Below are 26,427 nucleotides of genomic sequence, written 5' to 3'. Positions count from 1 at the left end.
TATATTTGATATGAGGCTGTATTTCACAGTTGAGTTGTGTGTTCAAATCTGCAAAGACGACCACGGTACACTTATTAATCATTCATCTGTTTTTCCAAATCAAACATCAGACTTCTTTAAATAATGTATGCCACTTCTTTTAAAGCTTGTGCTCTGATGTGCCTGAAGCTGCTAAGTGAGTTCTTAAGTATATACTCTGCAGTAAAGGCAGTTTAGACATTATGTTTTTCACATCTGTAAGAATCATTTTAAATAGTCAAGGAGACCTTCAAACTGTCAAACGACATCTAATAAAAACAATGGTGTTTTTCCAAACCCTTCTCAAGCTGCAGATTCCTTATTAGCTGATTACATCTAGGCCCAGTGGTGGTATGATAAGGAGAAGGTCATCTATTCCTTCAACAAGATGTTCAGATAGCATGTGCAGCCAATGGACAACATGAAACATGAAATGTGCTTAATGTTGGAGTGTTAAGAGAGACGAAGAAGCCATGACGTGACGATCCCACTTACTGTAAATCCTATTCCTCGAGTTTAAAAATAAATAAATTACAAATCAAGTGATAGCTTGTCCACAGTATTATTTTAAACTGCAGTTTGAGCCAAGATGGACGTGAAACATGAGCCCAGGTATGAAAGAATAACAAAGCAACGAGTGCTTTATCAGCGTTTTATCTTAAGTGGTTCTGCATTGAATAGTTAACATGCATTAAAACTTTACACACAGCTTTGGATGACAGGACGCATCTAAAGCTAAGATATGATATGTTAGCAAACACAAGCAGTTTATCTGAACATGAATACATGCTGAAGTTCTGCTTCAAAGAAATTCATTTCACAGTAAAAACGTGACCCATTACTCATCTTCAAACCAATCAAGACAAAGGAAATGAAACATAAGACAAAGGAAATGAAACATAAGACAAAGGAAATGAAACATAAGCATGCCGGTATAGAAACAGTCCGTATTACACATTCCCTTATCACTAAACACCAAAAGTCAAACAGAATAAGGCTGATTTACCGTTTAGCATAAATAAAACAGCATTCACGAGTACAGTGCTGACATACAGAGGAAACACGTGGACTGGTTTCTTTAGCTCCTAATCGTTGCACTGCAACATGAATATGCGTGTTCCTCAGTGAAAAGGGGAGCATGTTGGAAAGAAAATATTCCACTTGTGAAGATACTTATTGAAGCTTGGTCTGTGGAGGAATGTTTTATATGGATACAGTGTGAACAGTTATTCCCATTTCAGTCAGATATGGTTTCAAAGGAAAGGGATTTCTACTCTGTGTACGTTTCAGGCCAATTAGAGACAGGGGCCACTTCTATTTAGACCAATGGGGATAAAGGGGATTAATGGTGAGTTACACTATAGCTTGAGATCGACTTTACGATAAAAAACGACAACCACTAGAGAGGAGACTGTGTCACTGTATGCAGCATTATAATATGAGAACATGAGAAGTGTCTACCAGTGCTGCCTCTTTAGCAGTAATGTTATCAGGGATAGTCCACACTGATTATTTGGTCCTTAAAAACATAAATAAACACAAGAAGATAAATTAAAGATAGAAAAGTTTGTCAAAGTGGAGAAACATAAATAGCATGGAGGTAGAAAGGAGGTCTTTGACATCATATCCAGCTACCAAAAGTAGTCTAGTTTTTGCATTAGTACTGCAACATAAGAATCACAATCAACAACAAATCAAACACACCCACACGAGTATTCACATATATTGGGAAGAACAGGAGGTGATCACCTCTCTAGCTTTCTTATTTCAAATCCTAAGATAGGAGAGGGAGGAGGCTCTCATTAAAAGGGTTGGGATGTGACCTTTGAAGGGGACATATTAAGCCGAGTTTCACACTTGGACTTTACGTTTCCAATAGAGCATCTTTACATGCGTTATGGTATACATTAGGGCAGGTTTATTCTAATGAGCCTGTTTCAGTGTAAGGAGTGGAGCCACATATAAAGGGCTTGTTGAGTCTTTGTGTTCTGATGTAGGAAGGACACAAAAACTCTCAAAACTCAAGATACCCAAATGCACTGATAGTGTTTTTCACGACATTCCCCTTTAGAAAAGGAAGCTCACTTTTCAGCCTTATTTTGAAACTGCGTATGCTGCAAGGCAGGGGCAGTCAAAGCCCCGTTTACAGGTTGGAAATATAGATTTTAAGGAGGAGACATCTGAAAAAAGTGCCTTCAAGAAACAGGAGATTTACCCAACTCTGGATAAGTCTGTTGCATAGTGAAGTCACACGTTTCAATAACACAAGAAAAAGAGCTAAGTTTAAGTTTGTAGCTTTCTCAGCTCCAATCCTAAACAAAACTTGTTTTTTTATGGACTGAACCAAAACCTCATCACTCCTTATCTCATCCAGACTGAAGTTCTAGTTTTGTAAGGCCTTTGGGAAGTAGAGTAGGACAGGAGTCAGATGATGGGCAGCGATGACGTTGGATGTGCTGCATTATAAAAAGGACAAAGCAGGGCAGTGTGACTTTTAAAGTTTTAGTTGTAACAAATAATCTGGATGCCAAAGGGCTTTGCACTCAGGCAAAGACAGTGTACAAATATTAATATATGTACCCAACGTTAATAAAAGAAACACGAAACTAGCGATAGTGCCCTCCAACCTAATGTAAACTCACACACACCTAACTGAGAATTAACTGCAGATAGTCTGGTTTGGATCAGTCAATTTACTAAACTGTAATGTTTGACTTCACCTGTTTTTATCTGCATCCCCCTAACAACCAGGCTCATACATTTGAAATCAGGTGATCATACCTGAGTAATAACCACTGAACCCATCATGTGACTTCTTTAACTGATATTCACTTTTCCTATTGGTCCACCAGGAGCTGCCAGGGCGACAGCATTAGCCTGAAACATTTTACAATCAGTACCCATGTTCGCTGGGTACTTTGTATCACACCTAGATCAAGTGTCCAGGCTCACAGAGCACTACACACAGATAAAGCACACGGTGTCCTTCTCTAGATCTGCAGCACCAGGCCGGCGGCTGAGATGTTGTCTCCTCCTCCTGCAGTTTGGTAAACCTCGGTGCACACGAGCACCGGCGCCACGCAGATCTCGTAGTCGTCCTCGTCCCAGCAGCTGACGGGCCGGCTCTCCTGCAGAGGGATCCGCACGCTGCCCTCCCGCTGGCTCACAGAGAACGAGTCGTCCATGATGAGCCGGGCCTTGCTGGGGTCGATGTCATCGGAGCCGCAGACGTGGCGGTTAGCCGTGAGAGACGCCTTGGCGGTGGCCGACATGGTGTTCTTCCACTTGGAGCCGTGGGTCACGATCATGGCCTGAAAGGCGAGCGTGTGGACGTGGAGCCGAGTCAGCGGCTTCGCTTTGGCGCTGCTCGTGTCGCTGTCTTCCTTTGAGCGGAGGTTCACGAGGCGGTACACCTCCCTCATCTGGTCGAGGACGGTGGCTACACGAGGGTTAGGGTCTGACAACACCGTGATGTTGGAGCCTTTCAGCAGGCTGAGCAGGTTGGGGAGCTCCTGTTCATTCATGCCTAAAGAGTCGGCCTGGGAACACAGAGTGACGAGTTAGATACTGGTCAGCCTTTAACTGAGCTGGCATCTTCCTATGCTGCCTTCAACTTTCAACTTCTCTTTACTAAATGTGTTTTTAATACAGCAAGAAAATAGGGAGCTAAAATAATCATACAAAACAGATTAAAGAAAAGAAGAGAAGAACTATACAAATGCAGGGGGGCACATTTTGTTTAGAAATGTATTCAATACATTTGACTAAGCAAATCCAGTCTCGAACTACCTGGAAATATTTGTCAAAACACCTTTTTATTATTTCCCTTATTTCCTTTTTCGACTCTGTGTTTGTGTAATTGTTCGAGTAGCCTTCAATGTTAAGTAATGTGTTGATTTGAAAAGTTTAACCAGCAGTTATACATACATGGGGAATGACGTAGTGAAAAAGTTCCTCCATTATACCCTCTTCTACAAAACTGGCCATCTCAAAATGGACTCCAATCGTAGGAGAGGAGGAGGAGAGGAGGTCGGCGAGGCGGGAGAGGAGAGCCTCGCGCTCACCTGGAATCGAGAAATAAAAGAAGGGAAAAGGAAGAAAGTTTAATAAAAATGAACGCCTATTTCTCTTGTATCACAGACATAACAAAACAAAACGAAACATTCTTAAATTAAGTAAACATAAGTCATAAAGCAAAGTAAGGATAGTAATTAATGGATTTGATGAACTTAGAAGCAACATTGTGAGATTCTATTCTTTCTTACATCATCATCCCTGTATTCTTTTTTTTTATTAGACTGTATTTTTCACTTTTTTAGCTGGAGATTGTTTTCAAGTAACTCATGTGAAGACATTTACAATGATGCTGGTTTGAAAACTGACCACAATCAAATTATTCTGAAAATCTAAATCCTATATCATCACACCAAATTCCTGTTACCTGACTGGAAGGGGAAGTTATCCATCATTTGCAGCCCACCCACCACCAGCAGATCTGGGTCAAAGCCTTTGAGTTTCTCTGCAAAAGCAGCCATGGAGTCCAAGTAGGGGTTATGGTCATCGCTGTGGACGATATATCTACAGAGGGGAAAACAGTGAGCTTCAAATACTGCAGAGGGTTACATTAATATGCATGCATCTAACACACACACAGGTTCTGATACTGACAACATCTATCAGATTCAGTCTCCTGTGCATGATTGAAAATGTGCCTCTGGTTTAAATACTGTCACATATACAGTTCCCTGCAGCTTCTCAAAGTGTGTACCGAACGCTCCACTAACACATACCTGTTGGCTCTACGCGACGTGTATTGACCCCAGCTAGCACCAGACGGATACTCCAGGATCAGATGAATGTCTGGCTCCTCAACTATGTTCCCTGCCACTGGGAACACAGAGGGATTCAGAACAGGAAGTGAAGGAGAACGGGTCGGTTTAGTACACTGAAGGCACAGAAGTGTCCTGTATGCGTGTGTGTGTTTGTACCTGTAATGTGTTCAGACAGGACATCAATGAATTCGGGGCTGAAACTCCCTCCTAGCAATAAATCACATCCCTCGGCTGCCATGCGGCCAGCCATCACCGGGGCATTGCCGCCTATTGCCCATCTGTTGCCGGGTAGGTCACGAGACGCTTCCACCAGCTCGCTGAAGAAGGTGTCATTTAGCACAAAACGCCTGCAAGACAGAAAGAAGTTAAACAATGTTGAAACTTGAAAGAACCAACACAATGTCCTCTCAAAACTTCATCTTTTTCTTATCGTGTCGTAGTTATTTTATTCATTTGTAAAGCATTGTGAATTCAAGTTTCAAGGCTTTTATTGTCATGTGTACATAGCTACGGTGTAGATAAGACAATGATAAGGTCACAGGCTTTTGAAATATGCCGTTTAAATAAATGTGGCTTGGTCCAAGAAATGAAACCTGAGAAACCTGTTTGCCAGGTCTGTTGCAGAAAACCTGAATCTGAAAATCTGTGAACAAGTTAAGTTGTTGGAAAACCAATGTATACTCAGAAAAAGAAAACAGACAACTTAAAATCCTCTTCAATACTTGACTGTGTTTAGTACAGGAAGTGGCTCCCCTTGTTGCTATGAGACACCTGACACTACGTAAGCAATGTGCCACCCTTGTAGTAATAGCTGAAATATTTCTGCCGAGTCATTCTGAGTGAAGCCATCACATGGAAAACAAAAGAAGCAGGAGTCGTGTTCATGGAGCCTCATGGTACACAAACAACAATAATCTGGTTCAACCTGTAGATATTTCTAACTTGTTTATTCATGCTTATCTGTACTCCTAAAAATATTTCTCTTTCTGAAGACATACAACTCATTTGAAAATGTGAAATAATCTGCAGTACTCGTGGCAATGACGGAGAGAAGAGAAACAGAAGTAAAAGCTAGGCACAGAAAATAAAACGCACATGTGGTTTGGCCCTCTCGACATTTGGCAGAGGGACCCAATAATTTCTTCCTTGCACAGATCAAGTTTCTTTTTTTGGCGGAAGTGCCTCCAAATTATAGTCTTTACAATCCCTAAATCCACAAGAAACCAGGCAGGAATGAAGCAAGAGAAATCACTTACACACACACACACACACACACACACACACACACACACACACACACACACACACACACACACACACACACACACACACACACACACGATTTTGTAAGCATGTTGGCTTTAGGTGTTATTTCCAGACAATGAACAAGGCTCACAGGCGGCTCGGCCAAAACAGGAGAAGGGAGGGGAATTAAGTCCAACGGCATGTAACACTTTAGTGGCTAATAAACATCAAAAGCAACAGAACAATTCATAAGCACTGAAGGTGAATCTAGTATGTCTATTTTATAAGAAAAACATAGCGTGTTTGATTGTACTTATTTATATGTACAGGGCGGTGGATAGAGTGCTGGACTTTGAATCAGGGGGTCACAGGTTCAAACCCCACTGCAGTCAGCATGTCGTTGTGTCCCTGGGCAAGACACTTCACCCCAAATTGCTCCTGTGGGGATTGCCCACAGTACTGAGTATGTATGTATGTAAGTCACTTTGGATAATGACATGTAAACATTCTATGTAATATAGTATGTGCAAATAAACCCTCTCCCATTCAAGGTGAAATCGCATAGTGTTTGTGAAAGATCATGTGAGCTAGGCAGCCTGAGGCGTCTGAGGCACGGCAGCCTGAGGTATGCACCGCAACAAAGAAACTGTTTTCTTTTAAATCTACTCTTGACTTGTCTTACTCCTGACAAAGCTTCCATCTACTTCATGTTCCCCATCCCTCTTATTCAATTAGAATGTATTAATTAGTCAAGTTTTAGCAAAAGTGCATGCGTTTGGAAAACAGTGAGCTTAAAGTACAACTTGAAAAATGAGCCTTGGAGTGTGAGAGTTTGCTAACGGATGTTTTATGTATATTTGGCTGTTGTCACAAACAGACTTAAATTCATCAAGAATGATGGAAATGTCGTACTCACTCTGCGGCAGCTCCCGGTGCAAAGAAGTAGGCGAAGCTCTGAGCCAGCTGCACTTCATTTTCTATGAGGTCGTGGTGCAGGGGCTGGTCTGTGTGAGCGAGGCCGATCTTATTCAGCAACGAAACCCCGTCCACTATCAGGTCCACACAGCCTCCAAACCTGTGGGGGGGGGGGGGGGGAGAGGGGGAGGAAAAGAAAGTCAAAGAGATAAATGTTTGATCAAAACATTTACCCAGAATCTAGGGTCAAAATGAAGAAGATAAAGATTTGACCTACACTGTCTTTACAACATCAAATCTTCAAGTATCATTTGACTTATCGGTAAAGGAAATTGAAAAAAATAATAAAGAAAAACTATTTTGATAAATGATTAGTATTTATAATTCATGCAAAAATGGCACAAAATATTGTTTTCAGACTCTTAACAAAAAGTATGTTTCTTTCTTTGCTCGTTTATATCATATTAAACGTCTAAATGGAATAAATAGCTTTAATTAATACCTTTGGGTTTTGGACTGATAAAACAAGACAGTTAAAGAAACCTCCATGGACTTAGAGGGATGGACATGTTTCACTAGTCTCTGACGTGCCATTGACAAAACCATTCATCTCCAGAAGATCCTTCACAGATTGTATTCAGATGCTGGTTCCTACAGTGAGAACTAAACTGGGTAAACAGCTTTTAAATATGCTGCCCCCACAGCTTGGAACAATGTTATTTAACATTTGAATAGGTTTTAAATATTGAAATTAGTCTGACATTAGCTTAACTTCCTGCTGCTTTGTTTGCTTTGCTTTTCAATGCACTTACCTAACCATCTGCTTTTCTCTTTAGATAACTTGCTTTCCATAATATAAACAAGAAAGGTCTTCTTGTTTGTGTGCATATTATTAGGTCATAAGATCAGCACAAATTACATATTTACTGTTATTTTTGTTTGAAAGTCAACAGGCCAGTATTTGTGAGGCACCTAATATAAGAAACATTATAATGAGATGAAACTTGTTATGCCTTATATATTCAATCTGAATAATAACAATGTAAGCGATGACTGCGTGACTAAGCATGTTGAACTGGGTAAAGGTTGGACTGATATGGGGATCACTTCTGTTGTGTGGTCGTAAAAAGGCTCAAAGGACAAGATTTTAGGATTAGATCGGGATAGTGAAAGACGGGCCAGCATGCAAATAATGTTGTTTGCTGTAAACTATCTTAAGCAGCTTGTCAGGTGAAGAATTCCAGCAATGTTCCTGGTGGTGGATGGAGGATCTCTGAACTGATGTTTAAAAGTGCTAATCATTCATGGTTGACCCTCTGTAACCTCCCTATTTGTCCAAACTACACTCAATATACAACATTAGCTAAGATCTAATTGATTTTCCCTAAGTCATTCATTTGCTGACAAACCTCCAGATATTAACAGAAAAAAGGAAATGTGTAGCTAGGTTAACTTCATAGTGTAAACATGTTCCCAGGGTCCTATGCCCCCCAGCTCAATATCCTTTACACATTTAGGAGACCTTTCAAATTGTTTTATGTTTTCAGAATTGTTTTAAATTGCCTTGGTCAAATATCCAAGCAAGTTTGGGTTAATGTGTGAAAATCACCCAAACCATAGCTCTTTAGAGCCCACTGATCTTGTACTTCTTAATAACAAATGTGTTGCCTCTAGACGTTGACATCTCCACAGTGGCTTAAGTGGTTCAAAGTGCATTGGAAACTTCAATTTCCCTTTCAACCATTCCCATAATTTAAAATCTTTTACGTAATAAGGACCCTGGAAACCTAGGAATGACCCCTTTAGCTAATGTTTACCCTTGTGTCAGTCAGTGGTCTAAAGTAACTAAGTACATTTACTCAAGTAGTGTACTTAAGAACAATTTTGATAGCAGGACATTTATTTGTAATACAGTATTCCTACACTCTGGTATTTGTACTTTTACTTAAGTACAACATCTACTTACTTCTTCCACCTCTGGTATACATGGTTAGAATGATATGTGTTTTGTTCTGCTGTGTTACAGAGCAATTCATGTTTCGTTATTTAATCTGGAGCATAACCAGTCAATACGAGCTCTTGTGCATGCTATTAATTACATCAATGATTATTAGCTCAAAGACTCCGTATTTAGACTCTAATTGATGTGAGGCTAGGCAGCGTTAGCTAACAGCACCTGCACTTACCCACTGCAACTTTAGGTCGGGCCACGTTGTTCACCCCGACTTTTCCTTCAGCCCGGAGAAGAGAGGACAGGACGGTGTCCAGGCGGTCACCCAGTACTTCATTCTGGGGTGACCGGAACCAGAAGGACAAAAGAACCACAAACAGGGACACAACAGGCCCATATTTCATCCACGAAGACCTTCCTTCTCTCTCCATCGCTCGCTGTTTTACTGGATCCGGTTGCTCAAACCGCCGGTTAAATAACAAGCCGTGCGTTGAGTTCGTTTGTTTTACTCGCCGGAGTGTCCCAGGTGGGACCTAACTGGGCGGAGACTGAGCAGAATCCTTCATTTCTGTTATTGATTTAAAACGTCGCCACTTGAACTGTGATTCAGTATCTGTAAAAAACTATGATATTTTTGTAAAGAAAGCTTATTTTTTGTGTTCTGTTTACTGACGTACCGATTTCGGTTTTGTTAAGGGAATACGCCTGTATATAAAACAAACAACACTTATTGTACTATGAAGGGGGAGTGTTTGTTTTCGCTGACAGCAAGGCGGAAGTGAGGGCAACTTTCACACATACAAATTGGCTGGAAATCAGATGTCAGAGGGGCAACCTCAGGACGAAAACCTGCAAAAATAAACACCTAAATAGAATATAACAAGTAAATACATAGAGGAATGTTTCATGCGCATCACCAATGTTTAATTTAAATGCTTAGCAGGCCCCAAATGTCCTTTCTTTTCCCCAAAAATGTAATAACTTGTACAGTTCATGTGTGTAAAATAGATTCTAAAGTTTTTTTTAAAAGGGCGGTTTTGGCTTGTAAACTTAAAATTTACATAGAATGTATCCACATCATCCTATCTGTGTCCCATTCAACTGTACATGTTCTCAACAAATAACATGTTTATTACAACGCACAGTCCATGTACAATGTAACCATTCAGCCATTATAGGAAATATTTACAATGCCAGACAAGATGAGGCAGGTTTAATGTAGAGCAGTGCAAAAAGTTAAATGTATATCATCTTTAAACTTGTTGAGAAAATGATTTGCAGGGTAAAACATGTGTATGACTTTAAAAGATGTTTAAGTTACTAATAAGATTGAACAAAAGTGCATTTTTAGATGCAGGAAAAACATACTTTTTTGATCAACCATCAGGATAGTTTGGACTGATATATGACATTATAGATCACTGCTTGACCCACACTTTCTTGGTGATTTAATGCCCATCACAGGTGCAAATAATTCAGATAAAAAAACAAATTGATTTAAGAAAGCCAGCAAGCATATTAAAGAGTAACACATATTGGGGAAACACATATTCATTTATTTCAGAACATACAGTTGGGCGCAAATATTTTAGATCCAATTGGCGGACAATAAAAACATCCCATTATCAACCCCATTTAAAAAAGCCAATTTGTCCACCAATGCTTAATATGTAAAAACACTAACAGGCATCACAAGGAGTTCATCCTAACATTATGGAGTGGCATTGAGAAATTATATTGAATACAAATATCAAAGTTTGAAAGCTGTGACCATTACAAATTAGACACATTCATATCGAACTGACCTTTCTTTGCTGTGTTAAGGCAGGGTATTGTAATTTCTTTCAATCATTGGCTGAATAGTTGAAGATGCCCCGCACTTTCCACCAGTGTCAGATAAGAAAATGTGTCCACAAGGGAACAAAAACATATTCTAAAAACAGTGACAGTTTGCTCCAAATCACCTGAGATTAAATTAAATGCACATTATCTTTGATTTAACTTGCTGTAAAACAACGACTCTGTCACATAAAAAAACTTCAATTCAAGAATGCTAGTTTGTGCTCAGGCACATACTCCTGCTATTTCACCTAAATGAGGTGATGGTGCCTGGTGATCAGTTGGCTTTATCTAAAAGAAAGGACTAAAAGCTGTGAGACAAGTTACATTTGAGGAGAGTTCAGCGTCTCCTCTTTAGTGATCATGAGTATTTGGAAACGGCAGCCAAAAACCTGCAAGAGAAAAAACGCAGAGTCAAAAAAGGCACAGACGTCAAGCCACAGAAGCTATTCAACTTTTGTGTAGGATTTCATAACCACAACAACTTTTCATAGGAGCAAAAGGGTTGGTAAACAGTCAACAATCAACTAAGATATTTGAGGTTCATGCAACAATACAAATCAATGCTCCACTGTTTAGAATTAAGGAGGTTGCAACAGAGAGATCTTTTTCTTTGTTCAAAGCCAATATCTGAAGCCACTTGGGAAAAGAGCTATATAAATAGAATACATTTTTATTCATCCATGTCGATTTTTGTTGTCTCACCTCAGTATTTACTTGGGAATCCCAGCCACAACCTCAGACTCAATACCACAGTGATCAGATCCACGCAGGATCTTGAAGAACCCTAAAAACAGAAACACAGCAGTGGTCAGTTTACACAAATTGAAAAATAATTGGTTTTGCTAAACACCAGAAATGCCATGTTTGTAAGTAGAAAATAGTAGTAGTGCGACACTATATGATATATGCTTTTGTGTCTCATACACAAGAGGTAGGTACATTCAGTTCAAAAAGTTCTACATAGTAATGAAATTGATTTACTATATATTTTTACTTTATTGTCCACAGAAGGAAGATAAGAGGAGATGAGAACATTGTTTTAGGATAATGACCAACCTAGATTAAAACAAAACAAGTCAAAATAAAACATGCATCTTTCGCACCATTATCTCCCCAGTCAGTGTTCCAGGAGTTGGCGCAGAGCCAGTAGGGGACGCCGCCCTCCTCTCCCCAGCCCAGCATCTTGATGGCGTGGCCTCCCAAAGCAGAGCCGGACACATGCTGATACACACCTGGAGACGGAACACAAATAGCCAAGAAACAACACACAGCGGAGGGTCAGCAAGAGTGTGAGTTCAAATGCGTCAGAAACAACATTTTACAGAATCACTGAGCAAAATCTGCCTTCAGTATTACCCTGTGTTACAAACACTCAGTTCTTAAGTGTTTGTACTGCTTATAACCGTTACTGGTGACCATCATCTTACCAGTCTTGTACAGCGGGAAGTCTTCATAGACGGTAAAGGCTCCCTCTACAGGGCCGTTCTTGGTTATCTCACTCTGAATCTGCTCCTCATCTGACGGCACGCTGTAAGAAGTTTTACCTGCAACACACTTTGAGTTAGTCCTGTGATGAGTGTGTGTGTGTGTGTGTGTGTGTGTACACATGGGATGTTCATCAAAAGTTTTCTATTCCAGATTTAATTAATTTGTCCAAAACGAAACATCAATTAACTTGTAGCAATCTGGTCTTTCGTATTTCAAATAATAAATCATGTTTTAACCAAGTCTGTTTACAACTGAAATAATTTCCTTTTTTCATACTTTGTTTATCAGGAGAACATTGGATCACATCCAATTATTACAACAAAATATAATACAAAAACATTTTTCCTGGAATAAATAAATAATAAAATCAAAGGGTTAGAGCAAAAATACAGTTCCATTTTTATATTTCATTTATTATTTAATAAGCTACATGTAGAGTATGAGAGGACACATAGCTAATGTTAGTATGCTACGCTCTAATCCCTTCTGCCCCTCTCACCGAAGTGCTTGTCTGCTTTGTAGCTGGGAGTGTATCCAGCTTCACAAGTGGAGACGCACTCGGGGGTGTCCCCCTCCTCCCCAGAGCAGGAGGGTCTGCTGCCGTTCACATGGTGTTCACAGGGGGGGATGGTGTAGGGCCGACAACCTGTAGCCATAAAGAGTAAAGTTTTGTTTAAAATCTCATGAGAAGTTGGCCTTCCAAAGATGGCGTGCTATCTTTGAAGTCGTTTTAATGCCCAGCAGACTGTTTTATTGTATTCACTGAAACAGCAGAGGGCGCACTTAAGCAATATTCCAAACAAAAACACAATCGAGCAAACATGCAACTCCTCAATGAAAAGGAGGAATTGTAAATTACAAGACGACATATTTTATCACCCTTTTACAATCTAGGCTGGTTCTCCACAAACAAAACTCTGATTCGCCTAACACAATTTTTTTGCAGTCAAAGGTTGATTAATTACGGAGCCCTTAAAAAGGTACATGAAAAAAAAAGTCGGGATAACGGGTTAGTTTTTCGTGCTCATGAAAAGTTGGCTTGACGTTGAAGCAGCGACCCTGCTGTAGTTCGTTTATAGCATAACGTTAGCATTTTGCTTCTGGCGACTAGATTTATGATTAGAAAATTACAAAATTAAGGTAGACATGTGGATATTATCCGGCTGAACAAAACGTGATCCGTCTCTTAAATGTGTGTCAACCACAGACCTTATTTTGAGCTGTTTTCCAAAATCCTATGGAGAAATTCCATTGCTTTTTTGTCGAAGGAACCGGAAGGAGTTTACTTCCGGTTACAAAAGTGCTGATTCTGGGAGTAAATCAGCAGATAATTTTTTTTAAACTAAATTAACTAACCAGTATGAACTATTTTATAGCCCTTATTAGAATCATTAGCCGCTTTCACACCAAGAGGCGCGTTCACACCGAAGTACTTTACCCCGTACATTTCCCGTTTAGTTCCGTTAGTAGGCCTACCCCTTATTTTGCATTAGGCGCGTTCACACCAAGTACTTTTCCCACAAAGGTTCCTGAAAACTACGATTAAGTTTCGTTCACACCAAAAAGTCCCAGGAACTAAATTAGTTCTAGAGAACCTTTTTTACCCCCTTTTCAGTCCCTGCTAGAGAGCAGGGACTTTCGTGGGAGAAAAAGGTTCCTGTGTCTGATTGGCTGGGCGGAATGCAAACCACGCCCCGTCAAACTCCCAAAAATTTTATTATCCTCGCATTGCATTATTAGCATTAGCATCAGCCCAGCGCAGAAACACAGAGACTAACTTATGACAACACAAAATAAAACATGAGAGCGGTGGAGATGAGGAGGTGTCGGCGTTCTGGCTGTTTACTCGGAAGGCTTCAGTAGAAGCTGCTGTGAGTCCCAGCAGCTTTACTGAAGCCAGTCCCTAACTCCGGGGACTTCCGGCCGGGGACTTTGGGCGGCAGTATACGCCGTGAAGTTGTTTGCTGCCTGCCAGTAAACCCAAAGCAGAAGAAGAAGAAGTGACGTCAGCGGCTTAATTTGCCTAATCCACCCCCAGGAACTAATTTCCGGTGTGAACGCGATCTGTAATTAGTTCATGAGAACTAAAGAGTTCTCAGGAACCTTCGTGGGAAAAGTACTTGGTGTGAACGCGCCTATTCACACCAAAAAGAGTACTTAGTGCCGGGAACTTTTACCCCCCATTTTTAGTGCCTGCTAGAGAGGTGGTAGTACTATCCTGGGGAGAAAAANCAAACATGCAAGTCCTCAATGAAGGGGAGGAATTGTAAATTACATTAAGACATATTTTATCACCCTTTTACAATCTAGGGTGGTTCTCCACAAACAAAACTCTGATTCTGGTTCTTATTATACATCAATGGACCTGGCAGATACTGTCTAAAATGCTGCGGTGATGAAACGCAAGGATTATTAGATCAAGGATTATTAGATCAAGGATTATTTCCGAAACAGTTTGAGCTCAAAGGCTTTCTCTCTCGCGGGTTTACCACAAGGTGAGTTCCTTTTTATATCCTGCTTCTTACACATGCTCTCTCCAGTACAGCTTAGTTTTGAGTGTTAGCGATGCTTGCTAATGTAAACAAAGACTATTACGGCCAAAACACGTCGGGAATTGTTTCTGATACAGAAACGTTTCTGATAGTGCCGTGGGTCCACCATCCGATATGACGTAAATCTGGATCAGCTCCCGTTTTTAGAGATTTGCGCACGGAGGAAGAGAGAGAGGGTTTTATTTTCTGACACTTTGTGAGTTCCCTGACACACATTTATGTATAAAAGACATCAAAAAGTGCATTTTGCATGATAGGTCCCCTTTAAACGTTATGATCACCAGAGATGGCTTAAAACTTATTGGAAATAAATTCTGCATTAAAAAAAACATTTATGACCAATATACTGAAGAAATCTTAGTTATGGACGATTAGTTGACGAATGCACTAAAATATTTGAAACAATAATTGTACCATACCACTGTGGGAGTTTCACACATAAAACTCACCAATGTGGGAGTCATAGAGACCTCCAGAGACCAGACCCTCCTTGGTCCAGAAGTCCCAGGCAGCTGAAGGGTAGCCACCATTACATCTAAATAAAATAAAAAATAATGTTAACATTTAAATGTTCCACTTTTATAGATATTATGAACCACTATGCTGCTTCAAACATTAGGGAGGCAACCTCCAAACTTTCCCCTCACGCAAAACAGACTGATTTCTACATCTCACCTCAGTACTGCAGCTGCTGATACTAAGAGTCAAAACCTCACTTCAAAACATGTTTACCTCAGTGTGTGGATGTCACTAGAATCATCTTTATGTACAGTAAGCTAACATTGGGGCTGCTGTATTTCCTGTAGAGCAGTTCTGTCATGGCAGATACCTGATCCACTTAATAAGGTCAGTTTGGGAGTAGTTGGCATGTCTTCATATTGAACCGCTGCATTCCTATAAATAAAATGCACCTTCCATCTTGAATTGATTCATTCACTTCTACCAGTACATACCCAGTAATTCAAATTTCCGACCACATGGTTTGCTACTGAGATTTGAATTAAGGTTCGATAGGTAGTAGTTCAGTAGGTCACAACAAATCATTTAATCATATAAACTTTTCACACGTTAGTGATCCTCACCCCATGCCACAGCTCTCGCAGCAGGTCAGCAGATCCTCGGAGGAGACCTCCACGCTGACCTTGGCGTTGCTATGGATACACACACGGTCGGAGATGGCCTCTGCCGCGCCAAACGCCTGGAAGATGCAAGGAATGTCACAGACAGGCCAAAAACAATCTGGTGGTTATTTTAAGGCTCGAGTGAGTCATTTGCCGATTGCCCAAAGTTGACATTTTAATAATAAAATAAAAATAAATCAAATGCTGAGGAGATTTTTTTTGCATTTTTATTGATCCCATTTAAACCTGATGTTTCTGCACAGAGGCAGGAAAAGATAAGGCTGCATTAATAATACTAGTATTATACTATACTAGAATCAGACTACATAGGTAGATGCATAGAATTGTTTCTCATGTGTGGGCTTAACATTTCCAATAAGTCCAAAATATAATGATGTTATCATTTCTAAAATGTTCAACATGTTTTTGTTCAAGAATTCTGCTTCAATCCATGTTTGTTGACATTAAGCCTTTTATACTGTAGGTGTTTGTGTGACGCTCAGACAAAACAACAGCCACAATCATGAGTAAATGCCTTTAGAATAATCTTTTCCTTCAAAAAATATTAGCCTTCAACCCAAGTTAAATGTGGTCACATATTTTTCCTCACCCAGCAGGACCCGCAGGAGCCCTGGTCTCTGATCTCCTTCAGGGTGGGACAGTCGGGCCACTGGACTCTGGAGTCAAAGCTCTTAGCCAGCTTTATGTCTCCAGAGTACTGAACCCTGCAGAGGAAACAGAGTCAGGTATGACTGTGTACTACAACTACAGTTTTATGGTGGGCAGATAGGGTAGGAGTGTTGGTCTATACTGCTTGTAACGTACACAATTTATGGAGAAGTAAGGGATGTACAACACAGCAAATACTCATATGGATATAGAGCATAATGAAATCTGAAGTTGTTGTTTCACTAATGAGACTCACATGATGGGCAGTTTAGGTCCATTCAGCCTCGTACCGCAGAGTCTCTTTACATGACTGTAGTCGACACTATGGAAGTTGTGACCAGCCTGCAGGAGAAGAAGGAGATTTAGTCGGGTAAAACAGCTTTCAAGAAAATAAAAACAACAAAAAAGAAAGAAGAAACTCACCGTCCAGGTAGTGTTGATCTTGTTGATGTAGTTGACCATGTCACTGGACAGTGGAAGGAGGCGGGGTGCAGCCAGGCTCACAGACAAGCTGGCAGCCAATAACAGGAAGGCTGCATGCCACATTGTTCCTGAAAAATACAAAGTGAAGAGTAGTGTTCAGTGTTTCCCCTAGGATGGAGCCATAGCAGCGGTGCTAAGGCAGGTGGGCCCAGCATAATGTGAGCACGTGGAATTATTTAGTGTGTGTGCGTGCAAAGTGCGCCCCACCAATTTGTTTCTATGTGTCTGACAGCACAAGAAAGGCTCTTGAGGCCTAGTACCAGTGCCGGTTCTAGCGAATTTGCTGCCCTAGGCGAGATTTTATATATAAAGAATAAATGAAAAATCTCTACTAAAGAAAAATACACTACAAAAACAGAAACTTATGGATATAGGTAATATACGTCAAAATGGCTTGAGATGTATTCAGTATTGTGTATGAACATGTGTGAATTGGGGGGTGGACGTCACATCCTCTAGGGTGGTCCGGGGGTATGCCCCCCCGGGAAGAGATTTTTTGAACATTTGAAAAGTAAAAATGCTTCAATCTGGTGCACTTTGAGCACACAATTACTAGAGACCTGGGGCCTCATTTATAACGCCGTGCGTAGGAAGGTTGCTTACGTAGTAGAAATCCAAAAAATAGGTACAGAAATGTTCCGACATTTTGCGATTCACCAAACATTGTGTACCAGCGAGGAAAGTGCGTACAGCACTTCCTACGCCAGTTTCCCTTGATAAATCACAATCGACTCGAAATGCGGTGCAGCTTTTGCGGGCTTCATGTAACGCCCATATTTGCCTATAAATAGTCAAAGAAACGCCCCTTCATTCATTCATTTTGACTGACTTTATGAAGAAGATAGCAGGAAATGACGACAGAACAGCTAAAAAAAGACATCTCACACCGTGTNTCACAGGGCGTTTACCTCCAAACAGACGCGTGTAGCCAAATCCTTGACAACCGATCATAGATTATCATGTGCGTACATGCGCGTCGGCGTGCAGGTACAAGTGACCGCGGGGTGTGTGTTGTGAGGTGTCGGCAATCGTGACACAGCAGTGATCAGAGAACTATAGACAAGATCATTGATCAGTATTCGAATGTGGAAATGACACGACCTGAAAACAAACGTGGACCATTCCACAGAGCGAAATGTTCCAATTAAATACACACATAGTGGGTAACAAACAATCAAGACCACTCTACCAGCCTCGTAATACTGCACTCATAACCAGACGAGTAATACGTTGTACGTGAAAATTTTCCAAAGCGGACGGAAGACCAGACGTCTGAACGTCTGTAATTAAGATACAAAGGATGTGGCCATAGATCAACAATCAATGAAGTCTCGACTAGGTGTAAACGAGACATGCACATAATGTTAATTTAGGTGCATTTTATACAATGAGAAAAAACGATCACCAGACGAGGGGCTCGCCGCTATGAGAAGAGATCAACTCGGCTGTTATGAGTCGGGCTGATCGGGAAGAATCACCCGTAAATCCTCATCAGGCGTGCTAAATAGCTGGGTCTACAATTTACGATTTAAAATCGCGTCTACTTTGTAACAATGAGTCCAACACGTATTCGGAGACAGTTCTTATTTTTTGTAACAATCAGGGGACGTACTGATACCTAACCCCCATACGCTCAAAAGAAGTTGAGAGACAAATAACCAACTTACCGGAATTTATAAAACGACTTAACCCGCACCATGAAACTACTGTACCATGTACGGAGCTTACACATAAAACAGTCTCTTAGCCCCCTCACAGACAAGGACGCTTATTAGCGCCCCCAAACCCGTTCATACTGTGTGATGAGCGTGTGTAGATGTGCACGTAGATGACATCGTGTGTGTGTGAAGCGTTAACAAGCAATAAAGCAGAAGGACTAAAATTTACCATCACAACTTTAATAAACAACAAAGGACAAACAACAGCTGGTCACAGACGCAAACAAACCCGGATGACAATGCAACGTGTCCTTAAAGATATCGATGGTGTGACTTACACTACTAAAGCAATAACATACGCCGTTCCGCAGGGGGGGCCGCGCGGCGCGGCGGACATTCGTCGCTGGTCCTTCAGCTCACTTTAAAATACTCCCCGCTAAAGCGTTCTTCTAATACGGCCCCCGCTCACGGGGGCTGGCGGCGAGCATCATACCCTGCTCGCTGTCAATCTTTCTGCATTTTCTAACGAACAATTCTCAACTGTTGTAGTCTCCACTTCAAGCACCGTGTTAAGTTGCCCTCAGCTTTCTATCCGCAAGAGACAGGAACCTGACAGTATGCTACCTACAAAGGCCTTTAATTCAGGGGGCATTCCCCCCTGAGCGGTGAGATACGCGTTTAACTCATTCCGCGTTCCTAATCCGCCCAATGATCCGGATACATTTAGGCGACTTAAACGTCTAAATGGTTCCGACGCTCCCCACTTTACTATTTGCACTCCTTTGCTTTCGTCTTCCTTATCGTGGAGTTTGCAAGGGGTCTATCAAATGAATGCAGTTTTCGTCATAAAAGGGGCCTTTACAATACAATAATTTAACGTCTAATTGAAATCTTAGATATCTACTTAAGTACCATCATTTTGCTTGGTGTAAATCACATCACTCTTCCTTCGTGCCTCGTTCTTCCTCTGCGGTCTCCTTCATTCCGGCTGTCTTTTGCATCAAAACCGGCACACTACAGGCCCGTTGTCATTAAACTCCCAACCAACGACCCGCGCGTCCCTTCTTCTGACAAAATCTGATTTACTCACGTCTGTTTCCACTCGGACTTTAATACAGCTACACCATTGTTTGGTTTCCATGGTAGCGCGTCTCTTTAGCAGCACGCGCAACTCAAATTCTGAGAGGGTGAGGAAGATGAAAACTGAACAAGAATCGACAACTCCACCCTCTGATCACTCCTTTCCTGTAAAATACAGGTCCAGCCCACACATATGCTCCATGGTGCCACAGGCATTGCCCTTACAACTACAATAAGCATGTAAATGTTCATCTACAGCTCCGGCGATCCACTAGCACCGGAGTCTACACCTGCAGACAACTACTGTAGCGTCACCTTGGATACGAGTCCAAACAACTCACAGACACACAGGCCAGGGCGCTGACAGGGCGCCCTTTGAGCATCAGATCTGATGACGCTGATTGGCTGAAATTATGTTTCGGCGGCATATTTTACAGATAGCAACAGTCAGCTTGTTGGCTGCTGCTGCTCTGGCTGAGGGCTCCTTTCTACCGCCCGGACGAGAGAGGGTAATGATACACGCTGCGGCCAGCCAGGAAACATGTGACTTATCAGTAACTTTTGACATCGTAAAACAATTTTAAACGAGATTTTATTGTAGATTATAAATGTTACTGATACCAACTAGATAATATTTACCTTGTTCTTTAAAAATAAAAATAAAAATAAAATAAAAATATTTTTTGGAAATATATTTTTTTATTTATTTTTAATTTTGAAAGACAATCAAACATGTGGGAAGAGGGGGGGCGGAGCCCCTAGCGCCCCTATGGGCCGGCCCCCACTGCGTATATGTTATACGCTAACTAACCGAACTGTACCTACAACTGTTGTTATAGAAGAGTAAGTTATTTTTTACCTGTAATAAACTACTACTGTTTGATGAAAAATCAATCATCAAATCATGGTTTGCTATATATGAATGATATGTTATAGGAGCAAATAATTCAGGGAAGAAAGGCTACTAAGTATTTCCATCAAACTTTATTTTTAGAAATGTAAAAAAATGAACATGTGTAAATATACATATAAATACTGTATATCATCCATTCCTCCCCTTATAGGCGTTTTCAACATCTTGCCTATCGCAGCTTTGTAAACTGCTGCCGGGGCTTTTTAGGACGAGGCATCAGATTGGTCATCCTGTGTGTGTGTGTTGTCCGCCAGATACGCCAGGAGTTTCCTGGGGCCTCATGTATAACGCCGTTTGTAGGATTGACGTGGGAAGGTTGCTTACGTAGTAGAAATCCGAAAAATAGGTCCATAAATGTTCCGCCACTTTCCGATTCACCAAACATTGTGTACCGGCGAGGAAAGTGCATATGGCACTTCCTACACCTGTTTCCCTTTATAAATCACAACCGACTCGAAATGCGGTGCAGCTTTTGCGGGCTTCACGTAACGCCCATGTTTGCCTATAAATAGTCAAAGAAACGCCCTTTCATCTCATTCATTTTGACTGACTTTATGGAGAAGATAGCAGGAAATGACGATAGCTAAAAAAAAAATCTCAGACCGTGTCAGATTTTGGTTATTTTGGGGAGGTCGAGATAAATCATATTGTTTGGTGGATGCAGTTTGAACCAGAGTAGCAGCATGGAGGTCGGATCGTCACCAAAATAAATAGATAAGTGGTCCGAAAAAGGTTAATGACAACAAAAATACACATAGCCTTCCTCAGGCAGTGTGTTTGTACCGGGGACAGGAGACCCGCCCTTGATGTGAAACTGTAAGAAATGATCGGGCAATCCCTCCGGAGTGGAGTCATGACGACTGGATCTGAATTATGTTTTTGTATTTGGTGGTTTGCGTCCCAGCTGTCGATCAGCTGTGCGCAGCGTCTCCACTGCAGCAACTCTATAAAGGAAATACAACTAATGTGTTGTGTTACATTAGCTGTACAATTTACCACATATGGTGCTCTTAGTTTCCATACCTCCTGTGTTTTACGAGCGACTTATCAAGTCTTGGCAAACGGTATAAAACACGATTAAACATGTATTAAACATATATAAAACCATGCTCGTATCTACAACCTATAGAAATGCAAAACGGCGTCAGTTTAGACGTAATTCTGTCCTCCTGCTTACCGCATCATTTATGAGAAAACATTTCATAACATTAACACAAAATATTCGAGGTGGTTTTAAATAACATATCCGTGTTTATTTATTTCTCCCAGTTATGTTTTTGTGTGCACTCGCAAACAGGCATTTGTTAAATCATTTTAAGATTGGCTTTGATCAATGTTTGAAAAATGAATTCTTCATATATGATAAATGAGGTAACATTTTATTTATGGTATTATTTCCACATATTTCTCTCCATTCTTCCTTCTGCTAACAGTGTCGTAGTTTCTCGTCTCTCCCGTTTTTGTGCTTAGTGTGTACGCATGGGTTAGAGTTTGCGTGGAGGACCGCACGTTTTCCCGTCAAGTTAGTATTTTATAAATCGCAAACATTGCGTAGAAACTGGTGTACGCCATTTTTTGAGCGTATATCCCTTTATAAATGAGGCCCCTGATCTAGGGGGTACAACTCTAAAAAACACCAATATGAAAAAGATCGGTTTACATTTTAATAATCAAATAAGTATATGAACATAACAAATAACCTACTATAGCCAATAAATCTAACTTATTTTATTTCTGTTGTTCATTCATATCTTAGCTAGTTAACATTTATTTATATCTCTCCAACTTTAAACGATATTTTAGGTTTACTGTCCTATATAGTATACATAATTTGTGGTCTCTCTCTCCAAAAAAAATCCATTTTGTTTTTTTTCTCTGAACCGATCACAGTAAAGGCTGTAGGCTTAAGGGATAACAATGTCTTACAAAGAAAGCTAGAAGAACAAACATGCAGGAGCCTATCTAGCCCCAAGTGAATCAGAACATTTTACTGAGAAAACGATAAGAAAAGGGTAAGAGGTCAGAGGCTATATCAGTAAGATAAAGGGAGCCGTTTATAAAAACTATGTGGAGAAATTCTGTGTCGATTGTAAATCAATACAATCCAATGATATGCTTGAACACACTCACGTAGACTCCTGAAACTTCTGACTAGAAAAAGAGAAACATTTTCCCACAGCTGGATAGACTTCGTCACTCTGGTTGCAGCTACAAGTGGAACATGCACACACAGTGTACACAGAGAAAACCTCTTACTTTCAGTCATGCTTGACTCATCTTTCCAGTGGTTAAAAACGCTGCATCAGCAGGCATCTACAATATAGTTCTGTAAATTTAACCAATACCTTAGATTCAACACTAGACGGACAGGGTTTCGCTTCCCCCTTAAAAAACCCTGAGAACAACACATCCTAATTCTGCAGAAAAAACACCTTGTGAATGCTAATGTATGCAGTCTTTTAGATTTGAGGTAAAAGCATGCTGGTAATGGTCCACGTCACCAGGAGAGGTGAAGTGCACTGGTGAGAGATGAGATCGGCTCCAGACATGGATCCATTAGAAAACATAATGCAGGCTATTAAATATGAGGCATGGAGTGTGCTAAGAATCAATACCAGTGCATATAGGGAGTGGCTTAACATACAGCCTCAAACTCTTAATGAACAGATGAGGTGAGCCAAACAGTACTAGCGAAGAACAAATGACGTTGAGAAGCGAAAAAAAAAAGCATTGAGATAATGTTTCTGTATCACCCTATTTTGTTCCAGGTAAGATTACCAATCACTGCATTTGAAATCAGTCTCATGCCAAACTCAGATTTGCCCTGGCAAACACAAGTCTGTCTCGGTCACCAGCGCACCTGTTTAAGAATGTCCTGTTTGTTTATTACAGAGAAAGAAGAAGAGAAACAGAGGAAATATGAATCTCAGAGAAACTGGTTTAATGACACATGACTGAGGCCAATGAAATATATACAGCAAAAAGTACACAGGGGGAAATTAAGACTGTATAACCCTCTTTACAGAGTGAAGTCTTAAACCACTTGTTTTTCTTTCTCTATAATCTAAACAAGGCTTCTGTGTTCAGCTTTCTTTAATACCACAAGCTACTCTTCATCTGATTATGGAATTCAACACAAATGGACAGTCGTTTTCTGATCAGTAGAAGTTCATTACACTAGATTGTAGGTACAGATTGGTTGTGGGGACTTCAGAGTCATACATTTTTTCTAAAGCTTTGAACTATATTGATGATCTGTAAAGCGATTTACAATGTTCAAATTATTGAACGCTTTGGGTCACAACAGAAATTCAGTTGACAGGACATGTTTAGTTTTTAGAGAAGTGGTTAAATCACACAAACATAACTGCTGTGCAGATAAAAATATGCTTTGGATGACTTTTTTGGGGAAGTGAACCTTCAGCTTTCTGATCTGTCAGAATCAGTCTCATGACTTTCAACAGTTGTCATAGCACAACTCACAAAAGCTACATAAATCAAGACTGCAAGGACACATTGCTTGCATCTCAACATTTTTGGCAGCCCCGCTTTGAGCTTGATGAGTAACAAACAGCCTTCTAAAAAGGTGAGGGGTTGTGCATTTTCCTCTATGTGGTAGATTTAAGTGATACAGGCAGAAATGGGTGAGTCAGAGCCACCGAGAAAATGAATTTGATTTCCTCTCCACCTCCGACCTTTATACGTGGAACCAATGATCCTCACATGACGAGTTCTACAACACTCAGGGTTGAGTCTTCTTTCATAGAAAAATTCTGATCACTATTGGTACCTCTGAAGAGAAAGACTCCAAACTCAAGTGTCAAAATTAGAGGTACTCAGTTACTGTATGTGGGACCAAGCAATATTCTATGTTACTTTTTGCAATATACAATTATTCTTTTTTCCCCTGCAAAATAGCTGGAATTAGAGCCAGATTACTATAAAAGTGCATAATTTCTTGAACATAAAAAGTAACACATACACACCACTCATCTTACCTGCACATACAGATCATCTAGTTAACCCACAGTTTGATACATCTGTAACACTTTGCTATAAATCTAGTTGTATTTTTCCATTGTTCTGCTAACAGATTAAACAAATCCATTATTCCTTGTCACAGTCCTGAGGACCTGCTAACAGGAAGGGAATCCAATACTTGATTAACTCAATAGATAAAGTCAATGACAATTTTGCTTGCGATTGCAAATGTACCACTTTTTCATCTCCTCCCTCCAATTTATTTTGTAAAGAAGAGATGGTTTTAATCGAGCCCATATTTAAAAAAGGACAATCTATTCCAGTTCCATAAAAGTATGCCCCCCCTTTCTCCGACATGTTAATACATCTGTAAAACAAGTCTCAGCTTATCTTGTTTGTCTAGTAGAAGCAGAGGACAGAATGGCTGCCTCCAGCCCTTACAAAACATAGTTTCGATTTCCACTTCATTGATGTGACACCAGTTTAGTATTAGGTTTCATATACATTTTAACATCAGGTTTTAGGTTATTGCCTTTATTTATTTGCATGTGCTGCCTATACCATATTCCCCGACCATGTGTCCTTTAATCATGAATAGATGTGTGTTAGCCGCCCTGCTTTCACATGTGTATCTTATCACCTCTCTGAACATGAGACAGGCAGTCAACACAACAACCAACATGAAGATATGACAACAAACTGGATTCAAACGGATTTTTGTATGAAACTAGTCAGTCCAACAATATTAGCTGGAGATTTAGTAATATGTGTTTTTTACTAGTTTAATCAAAGTGTAACACATTTAGCTATGTTAGCAAATTGCTTACTCACCGTGTAAACAAACTGTATCTAACTGAGAACCGGAAATGGTAAAAAGTGGAGGACAAAGGGACAAGAAAATAAATAATTTACCTGTAGCTCGTGTGTCAGCTGTGTGAACTTTAAATCTTCAGCTTCAGGTTCCCCTTCTTGTCTCTAGTTGTCTCAGGTTAACAAACTGTGATTCATTTATGAGATGGTCCTCCTGTTTTATTTACTCTGGCTGGTATCACGTGATCCGGTCACATGAATGCAGCTCATGTGACCCGCGTTGAAAAGCTCACTCTCGTTTTTTGTTCCAATATGTGGGTTTCTTGGTTTGTAAGATCATCAGAAATGTTTCATTCACAGACACATTTCCAGACAAATGATCTGAATCTGGATTTAACTGGTAAACCATTAATGATAAAAGAGCGTTATGGAGTAAAGCTACACTACTTCAGTCTAAACGCTAGGTGGTGCTGAACCACACCCTATTTTATTATTTTAGTAGTAGTGGTAATGGTAGAAGAATAATTAATAATGTTAGGATTATCATTATTATTAATGAAATGTGAATCTGATTCGACTTTAAAAGGTAGGCTATAAGGTAAGGTATAATAGAGTATAATAAAAAATATACATATTTACCCATTAACACACAATTTAAACACATGCAACAAATTCACGTTTTATTGTAGCACACCTTAGTTCATTTGGTAGAAATTTTACGATAAAAGAGCTATAATGAAACCTTAATAAAAAAACGTTTATTATAGGTAAAGTGAGAATATAATATCATATTGTTTTTGTCTGTATTTGTCCATTTTTTTTATTTTGGGGCGTTTGAGCTGTTTCATGCTGTGAATCACTTACCACAG

At 40.2% G+C, this 26,427-nt stretch overlaps 2 protein-coding genes across 2 annotated transcripts; both read right to left on the bottom strand.

The window, feature by feature from the left end:
• Positions 1-656: 656 nt before the first annotated feature.
• adpgk2 (ADP-dependent glucokinase 2) lies at positions 657-9,426 on the bottom strand. Its single transcript, XM_010795925.1, has 7 exons — positions 9,197-9,426; positions 7,012-7,171; positions 5,007-5,197; positions 4,809-4,905; positions 4,460-4,596; positions 3,946-4,082; positions 657-3,557 (listed from the first exon to the last, which is right to left on the bottom strand). The coding sequence occupies exons 1-7, from the start codon at positions 9,390-9,392 to the stop codon at positions 3,009-3,011; spliced, it is 1,467 nt and encodes a 488-aa protein (XP_010794227.1). The 5' UTR covers positions 9,393-9,426; the 3' UTR covers positions 657-3,008.
• A 1,053-nt stretch (positions 9,427-10,479) lies between these two features.
• ctsba (cathepsin Ba) lies at positions 10,480-25,788 on the bottom strand. Its single transcript, XM_010795914.1, has 11 exons — positions 25,661-25,788; positions 17,057-17,184; positions 16,890-16,975; positions 16,575-16,689; positions 15,926-16,041; positions 15,293-15,378; positions 12,791-12,937; positions 12,231-12,347; positions 11,907-12,035; positions 11,506-11,587; positions 10,480-11,192 (listed from the first exon to the last, which is right to left on the bottom strand). The coding sequence occupies exons 2-10, from the start codon at positions 17,177-17,179 to the stop codon at positions 11,514-11,516; spliced, it is 993 nt and encodes a 330-aa protein (XP_010794216.1). The 5' UTR covers positions 17,180-17,184; positions 25,661-25,788; the 3' UTR covers positions 10,480-11,192; positions 11,506-11,513.
• Between the last annotated feature and the right edge of the window lie 639 nt (positions 25,789-26,427).

The sequence above is a fragment of the Notothenia coriiceps genome, unplaced genomic scaffold (assembly GCF_000735185.1).
Source record: "Notothenia coriiceps isolate Sejong01 unplaced genomic scaffold, NC01 NC01_scaffold00002209, whole genome shotgun sequence".
Lineage (NCBI taxonomy): Eukaryota > Metazoa > Chordata > Actinopteri > Perciformes > Nototheniidae > Notothenia > Notothenia coriiceps.
Note: the sequence above shows the minus strand (reverse complement) of the source record. Positions and strands in the feature narration are given on the sequence as shown.